This window comes from Hyperolius riggenbachi, chromosome 11 (genome assembly GCF_040937935.1).
Source record: "Hyperolius riggenbachi isolate aHypRig1 chromosome 11, aHypRig1.pri, whole genome shotgun sequence".
Lineage (NCBI taxonomy): Eukaryota > Metazoa > Chordata > Amphibia > Anura > Hyperoliidae > Hyperolius > Hyperolius riggenbachi.
This window is the reverse complement of record NC_090656.1, coordinates 156,211,527-156,235,382: the sequence shown is the minus strand read 5'-3', so window position 1 is coordinate 156,235,382 and position 23,856 is coordinate 156,211,527. Positions and strand designations below refer to the sequence as shown.

General features: G+C 45.9%; 1 protein-coding gene across 3 annotated transcripts in view; it reads right to left on the bottom strand.

Annotated features, from left to right (window-relative positions):
- The window catches only part of PRDX5 (peroxiredoxin 5), a 260,461-nt gene that overhangs the window by 220,127 nt on the left and 16,478 nt on the right, over nucleotides 1-23,856 (bottom strand). Inside the window, exon 1 of one of the 3 annotated variants that reach the window (XM_068260365.1) lies at nucleotides 8,383-8,458. The exons of 1 other annotated variant lie outside the window; for it this stretch is intronic. In XM_068260365.1, the coding sequence (XP_068116466.1) occupies nucleotides 8,383-8,397 (15 nt within the window). In that variant the 5' untranslated portion in view covers nucleotides 8,398-8,458. Of the gene's footprint in view, nucleotides 1-8,382; nucleotides 8,459-23,856 lie in introns of those variants that run through there. One more of the 3 variants, XM_068260363.1, reaches the window with a different exon arrangement.

The following is a 23,856-nucleotide window of genomic DNA, read 5'->3' as shown; positions in this document are numbered from 1 at the left end:
TTAAGGCCTTAGAGTGTTCCACTGCCTTTCCTTATTGTTTTGGGGATTTGCTAAAACACAGCAGGACTATCTCCTGTGTTCAAAGTAAGGTTGCTACTACCTTGGGAAGATAAGCGGGATGTGGATTAAATACCACCCTATCAGAATTTACAGCCATATATGAGTGCTTAATGGATAATGTCTGGAAGTCCCCTATTCTCCTGGCTGAAGTCATAGACACTAAGAAGGCCACCTTTAACCTCCCTGGCGTTCAATTTCTTCAGGATTTCTGTGCAAAAACTGGTTCAAATAAAATTTTCATAACCTTTTTCCTGTAACTTACCAAAATGCGTCGAGCAAAGGTCTAGTACACATTTTGAGTATAATGAAAGCTTGAAACACAAAATAAAATCAAAACTAAATTTTAACCACTTCACCACTGAGGGGTGTTACCCCCTGACCACCAGAGCAATTTTCACCTTTCAGCGCTCCTTCCATTCATTCGTCTATAACTTTATCATTACTTATCACAATTAAACAATCTATATCTTGTTTTTTCCACCACTAATTAGGCTTTCTTTAGGTGGGACATTATGCCAAGAATTACTCTATTCTAAATGTGTTTTAATGGGAAAATAGGAAAAAAAAATATTTTTCAGTTTTCGGCCATTATAGTTTTTAATTAATGCATGCTACTGTAATTAAAACCCATGAAATGTATTTGCCCTTTTGTCCCGGTTATAAAACCGTTTAAATTATGTCCCTATCACAATGTTTGGCGCCAATATTTTATTTGGAAATAAAGGTGCATTTTTTTCAGTTTTGCGTCCATCCCTAATTACAAGCCCATAGTTTATAAAGTAACAGTGTTGTACCCTCCTGACATAAATATTTAAAAAGTTCAGTCCCTAAGGTAACTATTTATGTATTGTTTTTAATTGTACATTTTTTTAAAAAAATGTAATTACAAAAAAAAAAAAAATTGGGAGTGTGGGAGGTAATGAGTTAATTTTTTGTGTAAAAGTAATTTATTTGTATGTGAAAAATGTGTAGGGTGTAATTTTACTATTTGGCCACAAGATGGCCACAGTAACTTTTTTTTTTAATGCGACCTCCAAGCGTCCTTCCGGAAGCTTGGAGGAAGTACTTGGAGGCTGGGTAAGGGTTTACTTTTCACAATGATTGCGCTGCTCATCGGTGAGCAGCGGATCATTGCAGGGCTTAGATCAACGAACGGGAATGGATTTTCCCGTTCATTGATCTCGGAGCGAGCGGGCGGTGGTGTGTTTACTAGCGGCGGGGGCGGCGTGTTTACGAGGGGGAGTGCGGACAGCGGCAGGAACGCGGAAAGTACGGATTTCTCCGTCCCTGGGGGTTAAAGGATGGAAAAAGGGACGGAGAAATTCATACGGGCGAGGGGAAAGTGGTTAAAATTACTCCCCAAAATATAGCGATGATGGGCAGACCAAGAGATATTTATGTCCCTAGTATTAGGCAGTATGTGTCCCCAGTATAGATTAGGCAGCTATAGGACAGGCATTCAGCAGTCCTGGGGAAGCCAGGGCCGGCGCTTCCATAGAGGCAAAGGGGGCCATTGCCCCAGGGCCCTGCATTTATAGGGACCCCCAAGTAGTCCCCCTTCACCTAAGATAACTGCTGGCCAGATACCCCCGTGCCCTTCCCCGCTGTGGCTGCTGACCAGACCTCCCCCCCAACCACTGTCCCCCCGCAGTGCAGCAAAGACAGTGATAGATACACACATCTCATGAACCATCCAGGCGATGCAGCTCCTGTCTGTCTTCAAAAGGAGAAGCAGGAAATGCGGGACAGAGTAACTACAGGGGAGACAGACCGGAGCTGCATGGTTCAGGAGGTGAGTGTGCATATCTCCCACTGCCTTTGCTACACTGGGGGAAGGGGGGGGGGGGGGGCGGGAGTCAGTGTGTGCATGTGTGAGGGGGGTCAGGAGAAGCGAGCGAGGGGGTAGATCTGTCCAGAGGCAGCCACAGCCCCAAGGCCCCATTGTAGCTAGAACCGGACCTGAGGGAAGCCCATAAGTGATCTGGAGCAAGCAGAGAAGCTGCAGCTGCATTCCCCCTCCCTTCTCCCAGTCTGTGTAGTGACCCCCTTCCTTCTCCCCCCCCCCCATAGCGATAGCCCTCCCTTCCTCTTGCCTTCTGATTGTAGCGATCTCTGGCCTCTTCCCCCCCCCCCTTCCCTCTGTGTAGTAATCTCACCCTTCCCTAACCCCCCTTCCTTTGCATTTATCCTCTTTCTTTCCTTCTTCTCTCCACCCTGTCTGTAACGATATAGCCCTCCCTTCCTCTTGCTTTCTGTATAAGCAATCCCTGGCCTCTCTCCCCCTCCCCTTTCCTCACCACCCTGCCTGTGAATTGATCCTCCTTCTTCCACCCCTGTCTGTAGAGATGTAGCCCTCCCTTCTTGCCTTCTATATAAGGAATCCTTGGCCTCCCTCCCCCCTTTCCCTTTGTGTAGCGATCCTCAACCCTCATTATAAATACTTACGGAGCCTCTGAGCCTCTCCGTCCCACGATGGCACCTCATCTCTGCAGTGACACTCTCCTCTGCTTGGGACACAGTGATTCGGCTCAATGAGGACTGGGGATCGCTACACAAAGGGAAGGGGGGAGAGCAGGGGAAAGAGGCCAGGGATCCCTTATACAGAAGGCAAGAAGGGAGGGCTACATCTCTACAGACAGGGGTGGGAGAAGGAGGATCAATTCACAGGCAGGGGGGTGAGGAAAGGAGGGGGGGGGGGGGAAATCGCTGTACAGACGGGGGAAGAAGGGAGGGAGAATGCCGTAGCTTATCTCCTCCACCGGCTCCCAATCACAGAAGGGCTTCCCCAGGACGGCTGAATGCCTGTTGTCACACTGTGGGTAGCGTAGATCGCTGCCCATAGTGTGCTTGCAGGCATCCAGCAGTCTTAGGGAATCCCTTGTAAGTAACAAAAGTGGAGCCGGCGGAGGAGATAAGCTAGAAATCTACCAGGCTGCAAGGACGAATGTAGCTCGTCCTTACCACTTTCAGCATTTTTTTTTCCCGGGAGGAGTTACACTCGTGCTTATTGCTAGGGAGGTTAAAGTCCAGTTCTTTATGCTATGGGTTCAAATTATTTGGATGCCAAGAAGTTTAACTCAAGAGATAGATCCCAGGGAGGCACAAACTTTTCTGGCACTGGCTATGATTTGGCAACTGAAATAGCATTTGTAACAAAGTTCTCTAGGCAACTGTCTATTCAAATAAACTGATAATGCAGAGAGAATGTACTCTGAGGTTTCTAACAGCTAACCCCATATAAACCCCACTTTGTGGGAATTTTAATATTTTAATATAAATTGGAAGTAGTTTGACCTGATATTACATTATATTTTTCGGACCATATGATCCGAAGGTGTCCGCCATAAGTGCCCCCTCTGTCCTCTTTTGCTGCCCTGTGTCTCTGGTGTGCCTTGACTGTTCACAGTCCCGGTTGCAGAATGTCTGTGTCTCCTCTGTCCACTGTCTCTCTCCTCATGTGTCCCCTGTGTGCAGATGGCCCTCTTCTCACGCCCCCGTGCCCCTCTGTTAAGGCATATAATTGACATATACAAACCGATCTGCCGGGACCTCCATGCATTGATTCGGTCCACCCTCACCTCGGCTCCAGATGCTCTGTGGTAGCGAAAGCCTCCAGGAGCTGTGTGGCCAATCGGGGAGGGGGTGGAGCGCTGCAAGCCAATCACAGTTGCCTGGTGTTCTGACAGGAGCCGATTGTTTTGGAGATGGGACCATGGATCGATCATTGGGCCACTCACTGCACTCCCAGCGAGGGGACACAGGAGGGCCATCTGTATACCGGACAGAGGACACTAGACAGTGGGGACACAGGAGGGCATGGGGGGGGGGGGGGAAAGATGGTACACAGAGGACACAGAAGGGCACAGGGGGGCAGATGAGACACAAAGAAGGAGACAGACCGGGAACGGGAACAGAGACGGTCACGGGAGGACAGGGGGCAAAGGAGGACACAGGGGAACAGAGGAGGAGGTCATAAGAGAGGCAAAGAAGGACAGAGAGGAGGTCATAAGGGGGTAAAGGAGGACACGGGGGACAGAAGAGGACACAGGAGAACAAAGAAGGTCAAGGTAGATACAAGGGGGACATAATTGGGGGGGATTGAGGGGAGAAGATCCACAAGATGCCCCTGCACAATGGATGCACCAGGTTTAATATTTATTTACCCTGGTTTTTGTCCTCTAAAACTAGGTGCATCTTATGGTGTGGAGCATCTTACGGTCCGAAAAATACATTATTCTTTTCCTTCAAAGAAAAAGGTTTTCCAAATTTTTGCATACATTCTTCTTGCAGTAATCTTTCTATACTTTATCAAGGTTGCCGCTAGAGGCCTGCAGCGGGTCGGGTACCCGTGGTTACCCGCGGGTAACCCGAAATGCGGGTCGGGTTCGGGTACCCGAATTAATTTAAGCTGCGGGTCGGGTGCAGGTAGCGAGTTGCGGGTAGGGTTGCGGGTAGCGGTCTGCGGGTACGGGTCGCGGGTAGTGAAAGCAAACATGTTAATTCTGACTGTGTCTTTTGCTTACTTTACTTTAAATATTACTTTAAAATGTGCACTTTAGAAGAAAATGTAAAAAAGCGGGTCGCGGGTAGCGGGCCTGCGGGTCGGGTGCGGGTAGCGGTTCTGCGGGTGCATCAAATTCACCAGAAAGCGGGTCGCGGGTCGGGTGCGGGTAGCGGGTCGGGTATGAAAAAGTGGACCCGCGCAGGCTACTAGTTGCCGCTACTCAGTGTGAAAACCACTGCTTTACCGAGATCTTTTCTTCAGGGTCCAGGCAGTTAGGTTAAGCATGTGGAGGTTTGGGTGTGTGACAGTTCCCTGAACTAACAAGTCCGGTCTGTTGTCCAGATGCCAAGGACCCATCAGTACCAGCTCCTGAAGGAAAGGAAACCAGGCCCTCCTTGGCCATCAAGCCTCTATGAAATGACCTCCGCTTGCGAGTTCTCCATCTTTCTCAAGACCCTCAGTATTAGGCTGAATGGTGGGAATGCAAAAAGATGTCCCTCTGCCCACCTTACTGTTAGAGCATTCAATCCATCTACTGAAGAGGTAGGATGAAGGGAACAACAATCTTCCAGTTTTGTATTGTCTGGGGTTGTAAACAGGTCTAATATTGGTTGTCCCCACCTGTACATGATCTGCTGAAAACACTTCCTGTTTGAGCTGCCACTCTGATTCTATTATGGGATCTCTGCTGAGGGAGTCTGCCCACTTGTTTCTGCTCCCTTGGATGCGAACTTCTGTTAAAGGAAACCAGAGCTGTATAATAAAAAAAGTTTTATACATACCTGGGGCCTCCTCCAGCCCCATGCGCACGAATCGCTCCCACACCGCCGTCCTCAGTCTTCTCCCTCTTCAGTACCGGGTCCCATAACTTCAGCCAATCACAGCCAGTCTGCACCCTTTACGTATCTCTCCAGCGGCTGCTGGAGCGATACACAAACAGCACACTTCTCATGTCAGACTGTCCAAAGTTACAGGACTCGGTACCGAAAAGGGAGAAGGCCGAGGATGGCGGGGTGGGAGCGATCCGTGCGCATGGGGCTGGAGGAAGCCCCAGGTATGTATACAACTTTAAATTTCATTCAGCTCTGGTACACTTTAAGGATGTTAGATTCCTTTCTGCCCAAGATACAATATCCAGCGATAGATTCCTGAGATCCTGCACTCAGGTACCCCTGTTTATTTACGTAGAATACTGCAACCACATTGTTGGAAAAAAGATTAAAAACTTCCATTCCCACAACATGGTTGCGAGTTCCGGGAGTCCTAGCTTTACCGCCATCAATTCACTGAACCTGATAAGTTATGGGCCCCCAGGACCAGACATTCGTATAAACCTTGGCCTGGAGAGTTCTGTGTCCAGAGTCGCCCCTGAGCCAGTCGATAAAGATCTGTACACCACTGAAACTATCTTAAAGGACACCAGAAGCCAAAAGGCTCTGGTAAAATGAAACCTGCATTAGGTAGGGAAAGAAAATTAGATAGATACTTACCGCTTCAGTCGTTGCCCGCTTTCAGCCGCCGGTCTTCTCCTATTCCTCCTAGTGTCCTGGCGACTTGGCTGACCTTTAACCTGGATTATCTTCGCTTCTGCCTGGCACATAATGACGGGCAGAAGTACGTACACTCCCCCCGCCTCCTCCATCCTAGTGTCTGCGCTCCACTGAAAAGCAAGCATCAGACGCTAAGTGATTAGCATCTGACGCTTGCTTTTCAGTGGAGCGCAGACCTAGGACGGAAGAGGCGGTGGGGTTTGCGTAGTTCTGCCAGTCATTATGCGCCAGGCAGAAGCAAAGATCGTTTTTTTAACAACGAAAACACTCTAGGTGTGAACAAGCCCTTATACTGCCTCCAGATCCTTACCAAAGAGCAGCTCCCCTGAAACTCCATTGCACATAATTTGTGCTTGGAACCCAGATCACCTTCTCAAGTATGGAGCCAAATGGCTCTATAGGCTGCATTGACCAATGCTGCTGTCTTTGCTGCAAGTCTGAGGCCGCATCTGCCAGGGAAGCAATGGCTTTAATCATCAAAGGGAGAGAGAGGTTAGTGTCTGCTCATGAGATGTATTTTCCACTAAATGCTTTCTTAGACCCGATATCCATTTATCCAGGTTCCCGGGCAAACAGATAGAGGATATAGCTGGCTTAAATGAAAAAGAAACTGAGTCCCAGGTGCTCTTTAACAGGGTCTCAAGCTTTGGACACTTCGCCTATGTAGCTTGATCTTCCGCCTTGAAAAGAAAACGTCTCTTGAAAGATCTTGGAATAAACAGTTTCCTTTCAGGATCTTTCCACCGAGAAGTTATAATCCGCTTAATAGCGGAATGAACAGGAAAGCATTTAGTAAGCTGACCTTCCAACCCTCTATAAATGTCATCTTGCGCAGAGGAAGTTGGTGGCATCTCAGAGTCATAGAAGGCCTTTAAAAATTCCAATGTTTCCTCAACACTAAACAAATAGTGCAGGGATCTGGAGGGTCCAGGCTCAGGTGACATCAGAATTTCTGGCCTCACTGTCAGGGTTCTTGTGAACTGTTGGGGTTCTGTTGATCCCATCACTGGTATCAAGGGGCGAGCAACCCTAGAGGGTGGGGTCTAAGCGAGCACAGGTCTTCACCAGCGCATCCTGCAAGAGAGGATAGGCCGTCACTCCTAGTGGGTGGCGGACTACTTTGCTGCCTGGTGAGCGACCCCTAGGACTACCACACCAGTGACGAATAGAACAGAGGGTACCTGACGGGATATAGGGGGATACTGGCAGAGTGGACCGTTGGTTAAGGACAGGCTAGCAGGACAGGAAGGCCTAACCCACAGGGATCCCAGGAAAGAACTGGCAGGCAGGAGAAAAGCCAGGAAGGGAGCAAACTAATCTTATCTCCTTTTCTTCTCACTAGTAGGGCTTTTTTTTGGTGATCTCTGATCGTTGCTGCGATCATTAGATTTTTTTTTTTTAAATCTCCTACATCTCCCTCTCCCTCCTCCCCCCCCCCCCCATATTGGCCCTAGATTGCTATCCATACACTTCCTTTCCTCTCATAGCCATTAGCCTGTGAGTGGGATTTGATTGTGAGCCACTTAGAGGGACAGCTAAGTGCACTAGATTGCAGCACTATACAGATGTAAACAAACAGGGTTTTTTTTTTAGTCGCGGGCTTGCAGGCTGATCATGGAGCTGATCAGATCGCGCATGCGCACGTTCCCTGCTAAACCCCGAATACAGGACCTAACACCAATCAGCGTTATGCAGTCTTGTAGCTGCCACCCTCTGAACCGCCGACCGGCGTTAGGGAGGGTGTTAAAGCAGCAAAAGTGGTAGACAATTCATTTTTCATAATGTCTAACATGGCTCTATTTGTATCAGGTGGAGATTGTTTAGTTAAAAACTTCTCACACAGAGACCTAATATACCCCGATGGTAATTTAGCCTGCACCTTGCCCCAGCCTGCACCTTGCACCCTGCCCCCAGTCAGCACTTAGCCACCAGCTAGTACCCTGCATCCAGCCGCTTGCCAGCACCCTGCAACCAGCTCCCTACCCTCAGCCAGCACCCTGCACCCAGCTGTTTTTGCATGCCGGGTGGGGGCACAATTTTAGTGTTTGCCATAGGCGCTGTATTACTGTTTTGCCTAAGCAAATAGGGTTTTTAAACCCTCTAACTTCGCTCACCATTCAAGGATGGGAATAAACAAAATTGCTGCAAAACATGTATATTCAGCTCAAAGGAATAGTTTATTTAGTCCTACAATCCTGTTACAATATTATCTAAGCCTGCAGAATCATAGTTAGTTTGAGTAATTAGAAGCATGAATCAACACGTTACCAGCTGTTGTAGCATCACCCAGGGAGAATCGGGGGACCTCAGCGACCTCGAAGGGGAAACACCTAGAACATACACGAACAGCACGTCTGCTGATCACCTTCCTTTAACAGACAATCGTCATAACCGCGCAAGTGTATAAGCAGCTAATCAGAACATGTTTCTATTCCACGCAAGCGCAGAAAGAACACATGCTGCTGCTACCTCAGCGCGTGATCACAACATGATCTTACTCCGCGCAAGCGCAGAAAGACCCCTTGTTGCTACTTTAGCGCATGACCAGAACATGCTCTCACTGCGCGCAAGTGCAGAAGGACCATATGTTGCCAATCCAGCGCGTGAACAAAACATGTTTCTCCTCTACCCAAGGGCAAGAGGAACATGTAGCTTTGTGGACAAGGAATGTGAGCAAATGCAAGAAATGTAACTTATTGCACAGCAATTCATGAATTGTTCTTGTTCTTCTGCACAAGGACAGAAAAATACAGCAATAATTACAGCAACGTCTCCAGTTGCTGTGATGAACTAAATTAACCCATCCAGTACCAGACAGAAGATAATACACATTTTAACATATATACGTGAACAGTAATCTCATACATTAAAGGAAAGGATATCCATACATTAAGACAGTCATGTCACAAACGTATCACAATTACCCAGATACGCCTCTGCAATAAAGTCTCAATCCCTTTGGGCGACAACCATCGTAGAGGAGTATTCACTTTAAAACGAACCTTAAAGCAGAACTGAATTTAAAATAAATAAATAAATACTCAGTTTTTACTGGCACTTACCATTCATCCGGTCCCCCGCTGTGGCTCAGTTTCGTTTCAGGCCAGTGTGCCGGCGCTGCCCTGGCCGCCTGCGTACTCTATTGCATTCCTGCCACTGTGGCTGTCTCGTGCAGTTCACATACTACGCGTAGATATGTACATAGTACCCGTACTGGGCCTTCTATCTATGTAGTACCCAGACTGCACCCACTATGTAGGTAGTCCCTGTACTACACCTGCACAGTACTCAATCGTGCTCCCATCGCCGTGGCTATGCGGCACAGTACACGTACATATGTACGTAGTTTTAACCGTACTGCGGACGGCCACGACAGCACAATTGAGCCACGCAGTGGTGGGGGATTGGATGATCGGTGAATGACGGCGAGGGCACAGGACGTCTGCAGGGGGCTGGTCGAGGTCCAGGTTAGTGAAACTTTCAATCTAAGCTTTTGCGTACAGGGAACATATAAAGTAATAAAATAATATACAGGGCTCAACAATATAAAAATGGCAAAATCACATAGACTGCATAATCTCATCTTAGCACTTCACTCAATGGCCTCAATTCACTAAGCTTATCTCTTGTCTTTAATAACGTTTCTAGAGTTATCACCATGGTGATGAGGCATGTAGTATTCAGGAAACATTTTTCCTCAGGCAAACCTGAAGTTAACTATAACTCTTCAATCCTTAAAATAACTCCAGAACTCTAAAGTTAAAGACAGGCTGTTAACTAACTGCGTGTGAAAATAACTACAGGGGAGGTCACTTAAGGAATGAAGAGATAAGATAACTCTCTCACTGTACCTGCCAAGTTTACTCTTTTTTTATCTCCAGCATGATCTTAATGAATTGAGGCTAATGTCCTTTCATATATTGGTTGGTGAACAGAGGCGCCAGAAGGATAAAAGTACATAAAATTTTTTAAAAAATTGCTGGGAGGAAGTGGTGGACTCGCCTCCGTTAAAGCAGAGGTGCTCTGCTTGCTATAACTGAATATCTGTTTATCCCCTGCTTATTGCTTGAAGAAGTGGGCTGTGCCCGCGAAACGCGTTGCATCTTTGGGGTATTTTATATAAATGTGTATATCTATATATTTACAGTCCTTGGTGTCTGCTTTAACGGAGGCGAGTCCACCACTTCCTCCCAGCAATTTTTAAATTTTTTTTATGTACTTTTATCCTTCTGGCGCCTCTGTTCACCAACCAATATATTTGAGTCCACCCCAGGTGGAGGGGTGATCTACCCCCTTTCTTCCTATCTACAGAGAGCGACTTCTTAATCCTGAGTGAGGACAGGTCTGATCTCCTCACCTGCCTAATGAGTGGTTACCTAGGTGGAAACCCGTGTTTGTGAGTATTACCATCTCACTGTTTCATTTATCCAATCAATTTTGACATACTACACCATATTGGGCTCTCGATTTCTCTTCAACTCTAATGTCCTTTCAGTTCCACATTTAACTGTAAAAGTCCACGTCAGCTTCCCTTAGTGCCGGTGGCCCTTTAACCATTTCAGCCGCCCAGACGTGACCCTCACGTCCAGGCGGCTGCTCTGCTGCAGTGCCACGCTCCCGCGGGCGCGCCCCCATGCTTTCCCCCGGTAGCCCTGGGATCAGTGAATGGGAACATGGTTCCCAATCACCGATCCGTGTCCCCAGCAGAAAAACTGAAGCGCTCTTACTAGAAGCTTCAGTCTTTCTGCAAATAAAAAAAAATTCCGCGTCCTCCTTGTGCTTCCGGTGATCGAGAAGCACAAGGAGAAAAAATAAAATAAAACTCAAGGTGGCCATCTTGTGGCAAAATAGTAAAACTACATCTACATATTTTTTACATTACAATTTACACATCATAACATTAAAAATTAACAGTTTATTTCCCACACCAAAATATTACCCAAATAAAATTTTTCATGGAAAAAACAAAAACATAAATAGTTACCTAAGGGTCTGAATTTTTTAAATATGCATTTGAAGGGGGTATACTACAAACATTTTTTTAAATTATAAGCTTGTAAATAGTGATGTCCACAAAACGGAAAAAATGCACCTTTATTTCCAACTAAATATTGGCGCCATACATTGTGATAGGGACAAAATTGAAATGGTGTCATAACCGAGACAAATGGGCAAATAATATACATAGGTTTGAATTATGGTAGCGTGGATTATTTTTAAGCTATAATGGACGAAAACTGAGAAATAAGGAATTTGTTCCATTTTTTTCTTATTAATCCTGTTAAAATGCATTTATAAAAATATAATTCTTAGCAAAAATGTACCACCCAAAAAAAGCCTAATTAGTGGTGGAAAAAACAAGATATAGATCAATAATTTGTGTTAAGAAGTGATAAAGTGATTAGTGAATGAATGGGAGGTGAAAATTGCTCTGATGCATAAGGTGAAAAATCCCAGCGGGCTGAAATGGTTAAATGTTATATCTTCCCTGTATAGTTCCTTCAGCAATAGTACAAGATTACGCTCACCGGATTATATGGCTGTCCCGGTAGGATCAGCAATACACGCCTTTGGCGTTGCCAGTTCACAGATGTACCAGACGTATTCCACCTCTGCTCTTCATAACTCCATACATGTAACAAAAAATGATAGGCGTCGGCAGGTCTTAAGTGGATTTACATGGAAATGGCATGTCAGTTCACGGAGGGTGTCTCCGTGAACAGTCTGCGAGCCGCTAATTGCGGCTCGCAGGCTAAATGTAAACACGCGGGGAAGAAATCCCCGCTGTTTACATCAATACGGCGCTGCTACGTAGCAGCGCCGTAAAGGTGATCGGCGATCCCCGGCCTCTGATTGGCCGGGGATCGCCGGCATCTGATAGGCTGAAGCCTATCCTAGCCGGCGCAGGACGGATATCCGTCCTGCGCAGCCCATAGCCTGCGGGAGAAGCAGGTATGGGCAGAGAGGGCGGAAATCACTGCGGAGGGGGGCTTTGAGGAGACCCACCGCTACACGCAGCAAGCCGGCGGCGATCAGACCCCCCCCAGCAGGACATCCCCCTAGAGGGGAAAAAAAGGGGGGGGGGGGGGTAAGTCTGGTCGCCCTGGCTGAAATACGATCTGTGCTGTGGGCTGGAGAGCCCACGCAGCACAGATCCGATCAGCATAGCCTGGTCCTTAAGTGGTCAAGCACCCAGTGTTCCACCACCGAGATAAAACTTAACCACTTAAGGACCACGTGGTTTTTTAATGATCGGTGCTGCGCGGGCTCTCCAGCCCACAGCACCGATCAGGTAAAAGGGAGGTCGATCAGACTTCCCACTCCCCCCTTTTTCCCCACTAGGGGGATGTCCTGCAGGGGGGTCTGATCGCCGCCAGCTGCCGGTGATTTGCGGGGGGGCCTCCTCAAAGCCCACCACCACAGTGATATTGTGCGCTCCCTCCCCTTACCTCTATGTGAGGCGCAGGACGGATAACCGTCCTGCGCCGGATAGGATAGGCTTCAGCCTATCAAATGACAGTGATCCCCGGCCAATCAGAGGCCGGGGATCACAGCAGCGCCGTATTGATGTAAACAGCGGGGATTTCTTCCCCGCGTGTTTACATTATGTGTGCGAGCCGCGAACGGCGGCTCGCACACTGTTCACGGAGACACCCTCCGTGAACTGGCATGGAAAGGCCGCTCGAACGAGCGGCCGTTTCCATGCAAAACCACAAACGACCAGGCGCCGCCTATCGGCGTTAGCTGGTCGTTAAGTGGTAAAGCCTCTCAAATATACTGGCCAACCCAGCACAGATCAGCATTAAGCGCTTGAAACATATTACGCTCGTTCCTCCAGTATAAAAGTTCCTAGGACTCAAACAAGCCGAATATAGTGTAACTCTGTCTTCATTTAAAACTTTAAAAAAGTAGTGCACTTACCAATATTCCATTCAAAATGCGCATATCAGATAAAATTCTCCCGGGCTCATCTAGCGTCTGCTTCGCTCCTATGGCTCCGCCCAACTAGTTTCGTCGGTATGACTCATCAGGGGCTTGGCCAATAGGAGCTGCCAGAAGCTATATGTTTCCTCCCACATGGTCACATGGTGTGGCTTTTCAGCAAGTTTACTGGCAGACCGCTGCCACTTTCCCATGGAGCGGCTGCTATTGGGTAACAGAGACTTCCCTATCCTACAATCCCCATACTCCTCTGCAATTGTTACGAAAGTACGCAATGCCATTGGTCCGCCGTGTGAATGAAACTACATCCCCCACCGGAGGAATGTCCCACGGAGGCGCTGGTAATAGAGTGACGTAGGAGGAGGGCACGCCTACTCTCCGCGTCACCAGGAACTGTGCGTGGGGAACGCCGCATGTGAACAGCAGTGTGCGAGTCGGAAAGGAGCCGCGAGCCGACTCAGGAAAAGAACCGTTTCCCTGGGCAAGAACATTTTCCCGTGGAAGGAGGGAGGTGCCGAGTTGGAGTGTGTCCCTGTGTCAGTTGCGGCTGGGAATCGGATCGGAGGAAGAGGGGGGTGTGGGGCAAGCAGCGGACGGCTGCAGCTGAAGGAGACCGGCATTGTACACTTCCCTGAGCATAAGGGAGAGCCAGAAAAGATAAAAAGGTCCAGGTGTGATTGGCCTGTGGCCACAAGTTCTGAGATGACGAGAGGAAGGAGGGAGAAAAGTGACAGCGGTTCCCAGACCTCTGACATTAGAGGCTTCCTGGAGGTGAAAGCTAATGGCTTGAAGGGAAAAGAGGAGGAGGAGATGGAGGAATCACAGGCTGAGTCGTCTGGAACCGAAAGTGGATCAGCTAAGGAGCCTGCAAAAAGGAAAAAAAAAAAACTCTGGCTGGGACTGATATGGAGGAAGAGGAGGAGGATTGGCGTGAGAGGGTGAGATCTTTGCCAACTTTATCTGATATGGAGGGATTGATTGAGCGATTGGAAAGATCATTTCATAAAGAATTGCTAGAAGTTAAAAAGAAGTGGTGAATATTGGGCAAAGAGTAGCGGGGGTGGAGGTTAGAGCGGAGAAAGTGGAGCAATCAGTGACTGATTTGTATGCAAAGATTAAAGCTCAGGATAAAAAAAAAACTGGAGGACTTAATCACCCAGCTGGACGATTTTGAAAATTGTAATCGCAAGCAGAATATCAGATTAAAAGGGCTCTCTGAATCTGGTGACCAATCTGATCTTAGAGAAACGGTTGGAAACATTTTTGGCATTATCCTGAAGAGTGATAAAGTGAATGAAACAGAAAGAGTGCATAGATCATTAGGGGCGAGGAAAGGAAGTCAAAGAAATCCAAGAGATGTGAATCGGATCGGAGGAACAGGGATGGAAGTATAATTAATGTATATCCGGATTTGTCGTGGAGAACTTTGTCTATTAGAAGAAGGACAGTTAAACCTTTGCTGGAGGAATTAAAGGATACCACAGCCCACAGGCTGTGGTAAAATAAATGCAGCATGTGTAGGGGAAAAAAAAAAAAAAAAAAAAAAAAGGACATACTCACCGCTCCCCTCGCTCCCAGCCGTTGGGTCCCGCTTGTCTGCTACAGCTCCCGGTACCGGCCGACTCATCTGACCCCTGACCCGGAGTATGTCCAATTATCTTCCCTTCTGCCGTCGCATCATGACGGCAGAAGATCGGACACTCTCCCGCCTCCTCCCTGCCCAGCGTGTGCGCTCCACTAATAAAGCTAGCGTGACATGCTAGCTGGAGTCACGCTGGGAGCAGCGATTTGGAGAGAGCGCGGAGGGGGAGTGATTTGGGATGGACGGGAAGCGGGCACTTTCATAATAAATGCCCGCTTCCCGTCCATCCCAACTCACTCCCCCTCCGCTCAAACATCAAGTAAAAAAGCGCATGTAATATTAAAAAGATCAGGGGACTTCTCCTCCTGCTGAGCCAGCCAGCGGAGCCAGGGCGGAAATTTTAATATTACATGCGCTTTTTTACTTGATGTTTGTGAGTAGGATTCCCTGATTTTATTGAATAAACCAACGGTTTTACACTATCAGAAGCTTCTCATCCCTAGATCTATATCAGAATCCTGTTCTGCAAGTGGAAGGTGGATACTGTCTGTATATACTGTGGCTAAGACTGCACACCCATAAAGTTTGGACAGCTGTCTGAGTGTGGGCAGCGGCAGCAAAGGGTGAGCAGTAGTTAGATAGAGCTGGATTGGAGTGAGACCGCTTGGTTTGAAAGCTTGATTGCACTATGATCTCTTGTTGTTTTGTCCGAGATTGAACTTATCTACATCAGTGTAAAGAAGATGGATAATTACACAAGCGTGGTTGCTGTCTGTGGGGCTAGGCAGCCTCTTAAGGTGAGCGTGCCATTTGTTGGCTACCACCTGTGGTGATAGAGGTGACCCCACAGTAGAAACCGCACGGATCGGGTCCCATAGGGTGATGGTCCTTACATAATAATTTTATAGACAGAGCACACTATGGTCTTTTCTGTTTCTTCCTTTTTTTGCATGTGTGGAGTCCTGTATTAAGTGATCAAGCCCTGTGGAGCATCTGGATATTGGATCCTGATTGACCTATTATATGGACTTTTTACAGTAGGAACGTTTGGGACTAATTTCATTGATTTAAAGGGGTAGCGCACTCTTAACAATTTTTTGGTAAAGGTTATAAAGCCATTTCTAAAGCTTTGGGACTCCAGCGAACCACAGTGAGAGCCATTATCCACAAATGGCAAAAACATGGAACAGTGATGAACCTTCCTAGAAGTGGCCGGCTGACCAATATTACCCCAAGAGCGCAGAGAAAACTCATCCGAGAGGCCACAAAAGACCCCAGGACAACATCTAAAGAACTGCAGATTGTAGGTTTAGATTGTAAGCTCGCAAGGGCAGGGCTCTCACCCTTTTGTGTCATGGACTGTTATTAATTTAATTGCTTGCACGCTGTTAGACATTTATACATTCTAGTCATCATGTTAAATCAAATTGTAATCAGCAGTGCTGTATCTTGCATCAGTGTTCATAGTTGATGTATATCATTGTCTGTATCATTATGTATCCCTTGTTTGTTTTCTTACATTGTACAGCGCCACAGAATATGTTGGCGCTTTATAAATAAATAAATAATAATAATAATAATAACTGCAGGCCTCACTTGCCTCAATTAAGGTCAGTGTTCACGACTCCACCATAAGAAAGAGACTGGGCAAAAACGGCCTCCATGGCAGATATCCAAGGCACAAACTACTTTTAAGCAAAAAGAACATTAAGGCTTGTCTCAATTTTGCTAAAAAAACATCTCAATGATTGCCAAGACTTTTGGGAAAATACCTTATGGACTGACGAGACAAAAGTTGAACTTTTTGGAAGGTGTGTGTCCTGTTACATCTGGCGTAGAAGTAACACAGCATTTCAGCAAAAGAACATCATACCAACAGTAAAATATGGTGGTGATAGTGTGATGGTCTGGGGTTGTTGTGCTGCTTCAGGACCTGGAAGGCTTGCTGTGATAGATGGAACCATGAATTCTACGGTCTACCAAAAAATCCTGAAGGAGAATGTCCGGCCATCTGCTCGTCAACTCAAGCTGAAGCGATCTTGGGTGCTGCAGCAGGACTGCAGAATGGCTGAAGAAAAATTTAATGAAGACTTTGGAGTGGCCAAGTCAAAGTCCTGATCTGAATCCTATTGAGATGTTGTGGCATGACCTTAAAAAGGCGGTTCATGCTAGAAAACCCTCAAATAAAGCTGAATTACAATTCTGCAAAGATGAGTGGGCCAAAATTCCTCCAGAGCGCTGTAAAAGACTCGTTGCAAGTTATCGCAAACACTTGATTGCAGTTATTGCTGCTAAGGGTGGCCCAACCAGTTATTAGGTTCAGGGGGCAATTTCTTTTTCACACAGGGCCATGTAGGTTTTGAGTTTTTTTCTCACTAAATAATAAAAACCATCATTTAAAACTGCATTTTGTGTTCAATTATGTTGTTATCTTTGACTAATAGTTAACGGTTTTTGATGAGCAGAAACATTTAAGTGTGACAAAAATGCAAAAGAATAAGAAATCAGGAAGGGGGCAAATAGTTTTTCACATCACTATAAGAGTTCTCTCGTATAATGTGAAAGGGTTGGGATCGCCGGTAAAGAGGGGGAAACTTTGGATGGTGTTGCATAGGATTAGGCCTCAGATCATTTTTACAGGAAATGCATTTTTGTGGAGTTAAGAGACAGGGTATGCCCCTGTCCATGTTTGATAAGTGGTATTTTTCAAATTCCCCAATTAAAAAAGCGAAGTGCGTAGCCATTGGAGTTGGGAAAAATTGTCCATTTGTCTTTTTGTAGGAGAAAAAATGATGAAAATGGTAGATACATATTTTTGAAGGGTCAGATATATACTTTTGTTAATATTTATGCTCCTAATGGATCCCAAGCAATTTTTTTTAGATCTGTAATGGAGTTATTACAGAATTTTAGGGAAGGTTGTGTGGTTTTTGGGGGAATTGCAATTGGGTCTCTGATCCAGTGATAGATGTGTCGTCGGGAACAAGAGCTGGTTCGGCGGTTGCTAATAGAATGATTAAGAAATCCTTAGATATGCATCTAGTAGATGTGTGGAGGTTTAGCTTTCCTTCTGTGAAGGATTATTCTTTTTTTCAAATATGCATAAGATATATACTAGGATTGATATGCTGTTTCTGGACCAATATTTTTTAGATAGATAAACTAAAAGGAGCCTATATTGGAAATATTACTAATTTCGGATCATGCTCCGGTATGGGTGGATATAGAATTATCATTAAGAAATAGACGGGATTGGCATTGGAGGCTCAATTGCAATCTTATGGATGACCAGGAAAACAGGGATAAAATTAAGGATACAATTATTGAATATTTTGAAAAGAATGAAGTGGAAGACATGGACAGGGGCATAGTCTGGCAGGCCCATAAGGCAGTGGTGAGAGGAGTTTTGATTTCCCTGGGAGCCAAAAGAAAGAGGGAGTATAAGGGAAAAATAGCTATTTTGATATCAGAAATTGGAAATTTGGAAAAAGAGCATAAGAGATGTCTGGATCAGGAGGTACTAGCTAAACTGAATGAGGTAAGGAAAAAATTATCGGACTTGCTGGAGGTGGGAGTAAGAGAAAGGAATAGGATTTTTACGGCTAGTTGGTTTGAACATGCCAATAAGAGTGATAAATGGTTGGCGAGAGCTATAAAAAGGACAAAGGACAAGTGCGTATATTGCAAAGTTAAAAAATTCTGTGGGTGGGAGCGAGCTGCAGGCACACAGGATTGCAACAGTTTTTAAGGAATATTATTCATCTCTGTATGGATTATCCAAAAATAAAAACTGGAAATTTCATGGGAAGAAAGTGGAAATATTTGGAAGTGTCTGGTATGCCAAAGATATCACAAGAAATGAGAGATAGTATGGAAAAAGAGATAACAGAGGATGAAATGGTTACTATGATAAAAGCTATGAAGTTGGGTAAAGCACCAGGTCCAGATGGATATTCCCAGAAATATTTTTCTACTTATTGTGATGTTTTGGTGTCTCCTATGTGCAGATTCTTCGACCATATTAGAAATGGAGGAACATTACCTAAGGAAGTACAAGACGGTTATTCATAAAATATAACGGTTATTCATAGAAATGGGAAAGACCCAATGTTATGTCAAAATGATAGACCCATATCATGTTGAATCAGGACATAAAGATATTTGCGAAAGTCTTGGTTGAAAGAATTAAGCCATGGTTAGGCTCTGTAATTAAATCAGATCAGGTTGGGTTTTTCCCTGGGAGGCAGGGGAGGGATAATGTAGCTAAAGCCATGTCTTTGTTTACATGGGCATCTATGAGGGGGGATACAGATGATGGTTTTGTCAACGGATGCGGAGAAGGCGTTCGACAGGGTAAATTGGCATATTATTATTGCTACTCTAAAGTATGTGGGGTTGGGAGAGAATACATTAAATTGGGTTGCTGCATTATATTCAAATCCTACTGCAAGGGTTAGAGCTAATGGGGCCCTGTCGGACGCCTTCTCCCTGTCTAATGGCACAAGACAGGGTTGTCCTATGTCAGCCATCATATTTATTTTGACTTTATGAGGTATTTTTGTGTTCCATTAGGAATGCCGGGAGTGTTCATCGGGTAGTGGGGAAGAAAGAACACAAACTATCGGACGATTTATTATCCTTTGCGGATGATATATTATTTTATGTGACGGAGCCAATGGTAACATTGCCAAATTTGTTAAAAGAAGTTGAGAGATATGATACTTTCTAAAATTTCAAGATTAATATGTTTCAAAATTGGAAGCGCTTAATGTGTCACTTGAAACGGTACTATTAAATCAAGTTAAAAATCATTTTTCTTTTCTATTTAGGGGGCAGGCAATTAAATATCTGGGAATCATGTTACCAAGTGACTTATCTAAAATATTCTCCCTTAATTATCTTCAAACGTTAAATAACATTAAAAAAGACCTGGAGGGTTGAGGAATTAGGGGTTTTTCGTGGTTTGGATGTATAGAAATTATAAAAATGAATGTGTTGCCAAGATTGGTGTTTTTAATGTCGATGGTTCCGATTTGTGTGCCTGCAGCTTTCTTCAGGTCATTGAGATCAATTATTATTGGTTTTGTGTGGCGGAAGAAAGCAGCGAGGTTGTCCTATAGGATTATGATATTACCTAAAGAAAAAGGGGGGCTCGGTCTCCCTGATTTTAGAGTTTATTATAGAGCATGTGTATTGATGAGATTATTCGACTGGAAATATGGAGAGGAAACAAAAGGTTGTGTAAAGATTGAAAAGGAATTGGTGGGGCTGGATTTGGCAAAAGCTATATGGCTCCAGGGAAATTTAGGGATCTGCCAAAGGATATCCAGTTTTGGATTAAAATGTGTTTAACCACTTGCCGACCGCCTACTTCATATTGGCGGCGGCAAAGTGGCAGCCCCAGGACCACTTAACGCAGATTGGCGTCAGGTCCTGGGGCACTCTCTGGCCGGGGATCGCGCGCTGGGATGCGCGCGCATCCACCGGCAATAGGCTCCGCCCACCCGCGACGTCAACCCGCCGGCCAATCGGAAGCGCCGGCGGGTTGTTAACCCCGCGATCGCCGCTACAAAGTGTATAATACACTTTGTAATGTATACAAAGTGTATTATACAGGCTGCCTCCTGCCCTGGTGGTCCCAGTGTCCGAGGGACCACCAGGGCAGGCTGCAGCCACCCTAGTCTGCACCCAAACACACTGATCTGCCCCCCCCTGCCCCCTGATCGCCCACAGTACCCCTCAGCCCCCCCCCTGCCCACCCCCCAGACCACCATTTGCACACAATCACCCCCCTAATCACCCATCAATCACTCCCTGTCACTATCTGTCAACGCTATTTTTTTTTTTAGTCCCTAAACTGCCCCCTGCTCCCTCCTGATCACCCCCCCACCCCTCAGATTCTCCCCAGACCCCCCCAGACCCTCCCCCCCCTGCGTACTGTATGCATCTATCCCCCCTGATCAACTGTCAATCACCTGTCAATCACCTGTCAATCACCTGTCAATCACCCGTCAATCACCCCCTGTCACTGCCACCCATCAATCAGCCCCTAACCTGCCCCTTGCGGGCAATCTGATCACCCACCCACACCAATAGATCGCCCGCAGATCCGACATCAGATCACCTCCCAAATCCATCGTTTACATCTATTCTCTCCTCTAAACACCCACTAATTACCCATCAATCACCCATCAATCACCCCCTATCACCACCTGTCACTGTTACCCATCAGATTAGACCCTTGCGGGCACCCAATCGCCCGCCCACACACTCAGATTGCCCTCAACCCCCCCCCCCTTATCGATTCGCCAGTGCATTATTTACATCCGTTCTTCCCTGTAATAACCCACTGATCACCTGTCAATCACCCCCTGTCACTGCCACCCATCAATCACCCCCTGTCACTGCCACCCATCAATCAGCCCCTAACCTGCCCCTTGCGGGCAATCTGATCACCCACCCACACCAATAGATCGCCCGCAGATCCGACATCAGATCACCTCCCAAATCCATCGTTTACATCTCTTCTCTCCTCTAAACACCCACTAATTACCCATCAATCACCCCCTATCACCACCTGTCACTGTTACCCATCAGATTAGACCCTAATCTGCCCCTTGCGGGCACCCAATCACCCGCCCACACCTCAGAACGCCCTCAGACCCCAGCCCTGATCACCTCGCTAGTGCATTGCTTGCATCTATTTCCCCCCTCTAATCACACCTTGAGACACCCATAAATCACCTCCTGTCACCCCCTAGCACACCTACCCATCAGATCAGGCCCTAATTTGCCCCGTGTGGGCTCCTGATCACTCGGCCAAACCCTCAGAGCCCCCTCAGACCCCCTTCCGATCACCTCCCCAGTGCATTGATTGCATCTATTTTCCCCTCTAACCGCCCCCTGAGACACCCATCAATCACCTCCTGTCACCCCCCTAGCACTCCTATCCATCAGATCAGGCCCAATACATCCTGTCATCTAAGAGGCCACCCTGCTTATGACCGTTTCCACAAAATTTGCCCTCTCATAGACCACCTGTCATCAAAATTTGCAGATGCTTATACCCCTGAACAGTCATTTTGAGAAATTTGGTTTCCAGACTACTCACAGTTTTGGGCCCGTAAAATGCCAGGGCAGTATAGGAACCCCACAAGTGACCCCATTTTAGAAAGAAGACACCCCAAGGTATTCTGTTAGGTGTATGATGAGTTCATAGAAGATTTTATTTTTTGTCACAAGTTAGCGGAAATTGGATTTTTATTGTTTTTTTCACAAAGTGTCATTTTTCACTAACTTGTGACAAAAAATAAAATCTTCTATGAACTCACCATACCCCTAACGGAATACCTTGGGGTGTCGTCTTTCTAAAATGGGGTCACTTGTGGGGTTCCTATACTGCCCTGGCATTTTAGGGGCCCTAAACCGTGGGGAGTAGTCTAGAAAACAAATGCCTCAAAATGACCTGTGAATAGGACGTTGGGCCCCTTAGCGCACCTAGGCTGCAAAAAAGTGTCACACATGTAGTATCGCCATACTCAGGAGAAGTAGTATAATGTGTTTTGTGGTGTATTTTTACACATACCCATGCTGGGTGGGAGAAATCTCTCTGTAAATGGACAATTGTGTGTAAAAAAAATCAAAAATGTGTCATTTACAGAGATATTTCTCCCACCCAGCATGGTTATATGTAAAAATACACCACAAAACACATTATACTACTTCTTCTGAGTACGGCGATACCACATGTGACACTTTTTTGCAGCCTAACTGTGCTAAGGGGCCCAAAGTCCAATGAGTACCTTTAGGATTTCACAGGTCATTTTGAGACATTTGGGTTCAAGACGACTACTCACGGTTTAGGGCCCCTAAAATGCCAGGGCAGTATTGGAACCCCACAAATGACCCCATTCTAGAAAGAAGACACCCCAAGGTATTCCGTTAGGAGTATGGTGAGTTCATAGAAGATTTTATTTTTTGTCACAAGTTAGCGGAAATTGATATGTATTGTTTTTTTTTTCACAAAGTGTCATTTTCCGCTAACTTGTGACAAAAAAAAAATCTTCTATGAACTCACCATACCCCTAACGGAATACCTTGGGGTGTCTTCATTCTAAAATGGGGTCACTTGTGGGGTTCCTATACTGCCCTGGCATTTTAGGGGCCCTAAACCGTGAGGAGTAGTCTAGAATCCAAATGCCTCAAAATGACATGTGAATAGGACGTTAGGCCCCTTAGCGCACCTAGGTTGCAAAAAAGTGTCACACATGTGGTATCGCCGTACTCAGAAGAAGTAGTATAATGTGTTTTGAGGTGTATTTTTATACATACCCATGCTGGGCGGGAGAAATCTCTCTGTAAATGGACAATTGTGTGTAAAAAAAATCAAATAATTGTCATTTACAGAGATATTTCTCCCACCTAGCATCTGTATGTGTAAAAATACACCCCAAAACACATTATACTACTTCTCCTGAGTACGGCGGTACCACATGTGTGGCACTTTCTTGCACCCTAAGTGCGCTAAGGGGCCCAAAGTCCAATGAGTACCTTTAGGATTTCACAGGTCATTTTGCGACATTTGGTTTCAAGACTACTCCTCACGGTTTAGGGCCCCTAAAATGCCAGGGCAGTATAGGAACCCCACAAATGACCCCATTTTAGAAAGAAGACACCCCAAGGTATTCCGTTAGGAGTATGGTGAGTTCATAGAAGATTTTATTTTTGTCACAAGTTAGCAGAAAATGACACTTTGTGAAAATAAACAATTAAAATCAATTTCCGCTAACTTGTGACAAAAAAAAAAAATCTTCTATGAACTCACCATCCTCCTAATGGAATACCTTGGGGTGTCTTCCTTCTAAAATGGGGTAATTTGTGGGATTCCTATACTGTCCTGGCATTTTAGGGGCCCTAAACCGTGAGGAGCAGTCTTGAAACGAAATTTCTCAAAATGACCTGTGAAATCCTAAAGGTACTCATTGGACTTTGGGCCCCTTAGCGCAGTTAGGGTGCAAAAAAGTGCCACACATGTGGTATCGCCGTACTCAGGAGAAGTAGTATAATGTGCTTTGGGGTGTATTTTTCCACATACCCATGCTGAGTGGGAGAAATATCTCTATAAATTGACAATTGTGTGTTAAAAAAAGAAAACAATTGTCATTTACGGAGATATTTCTCCCACCCAGCATGGGTATGTGTAAAAATACACCCCAAAA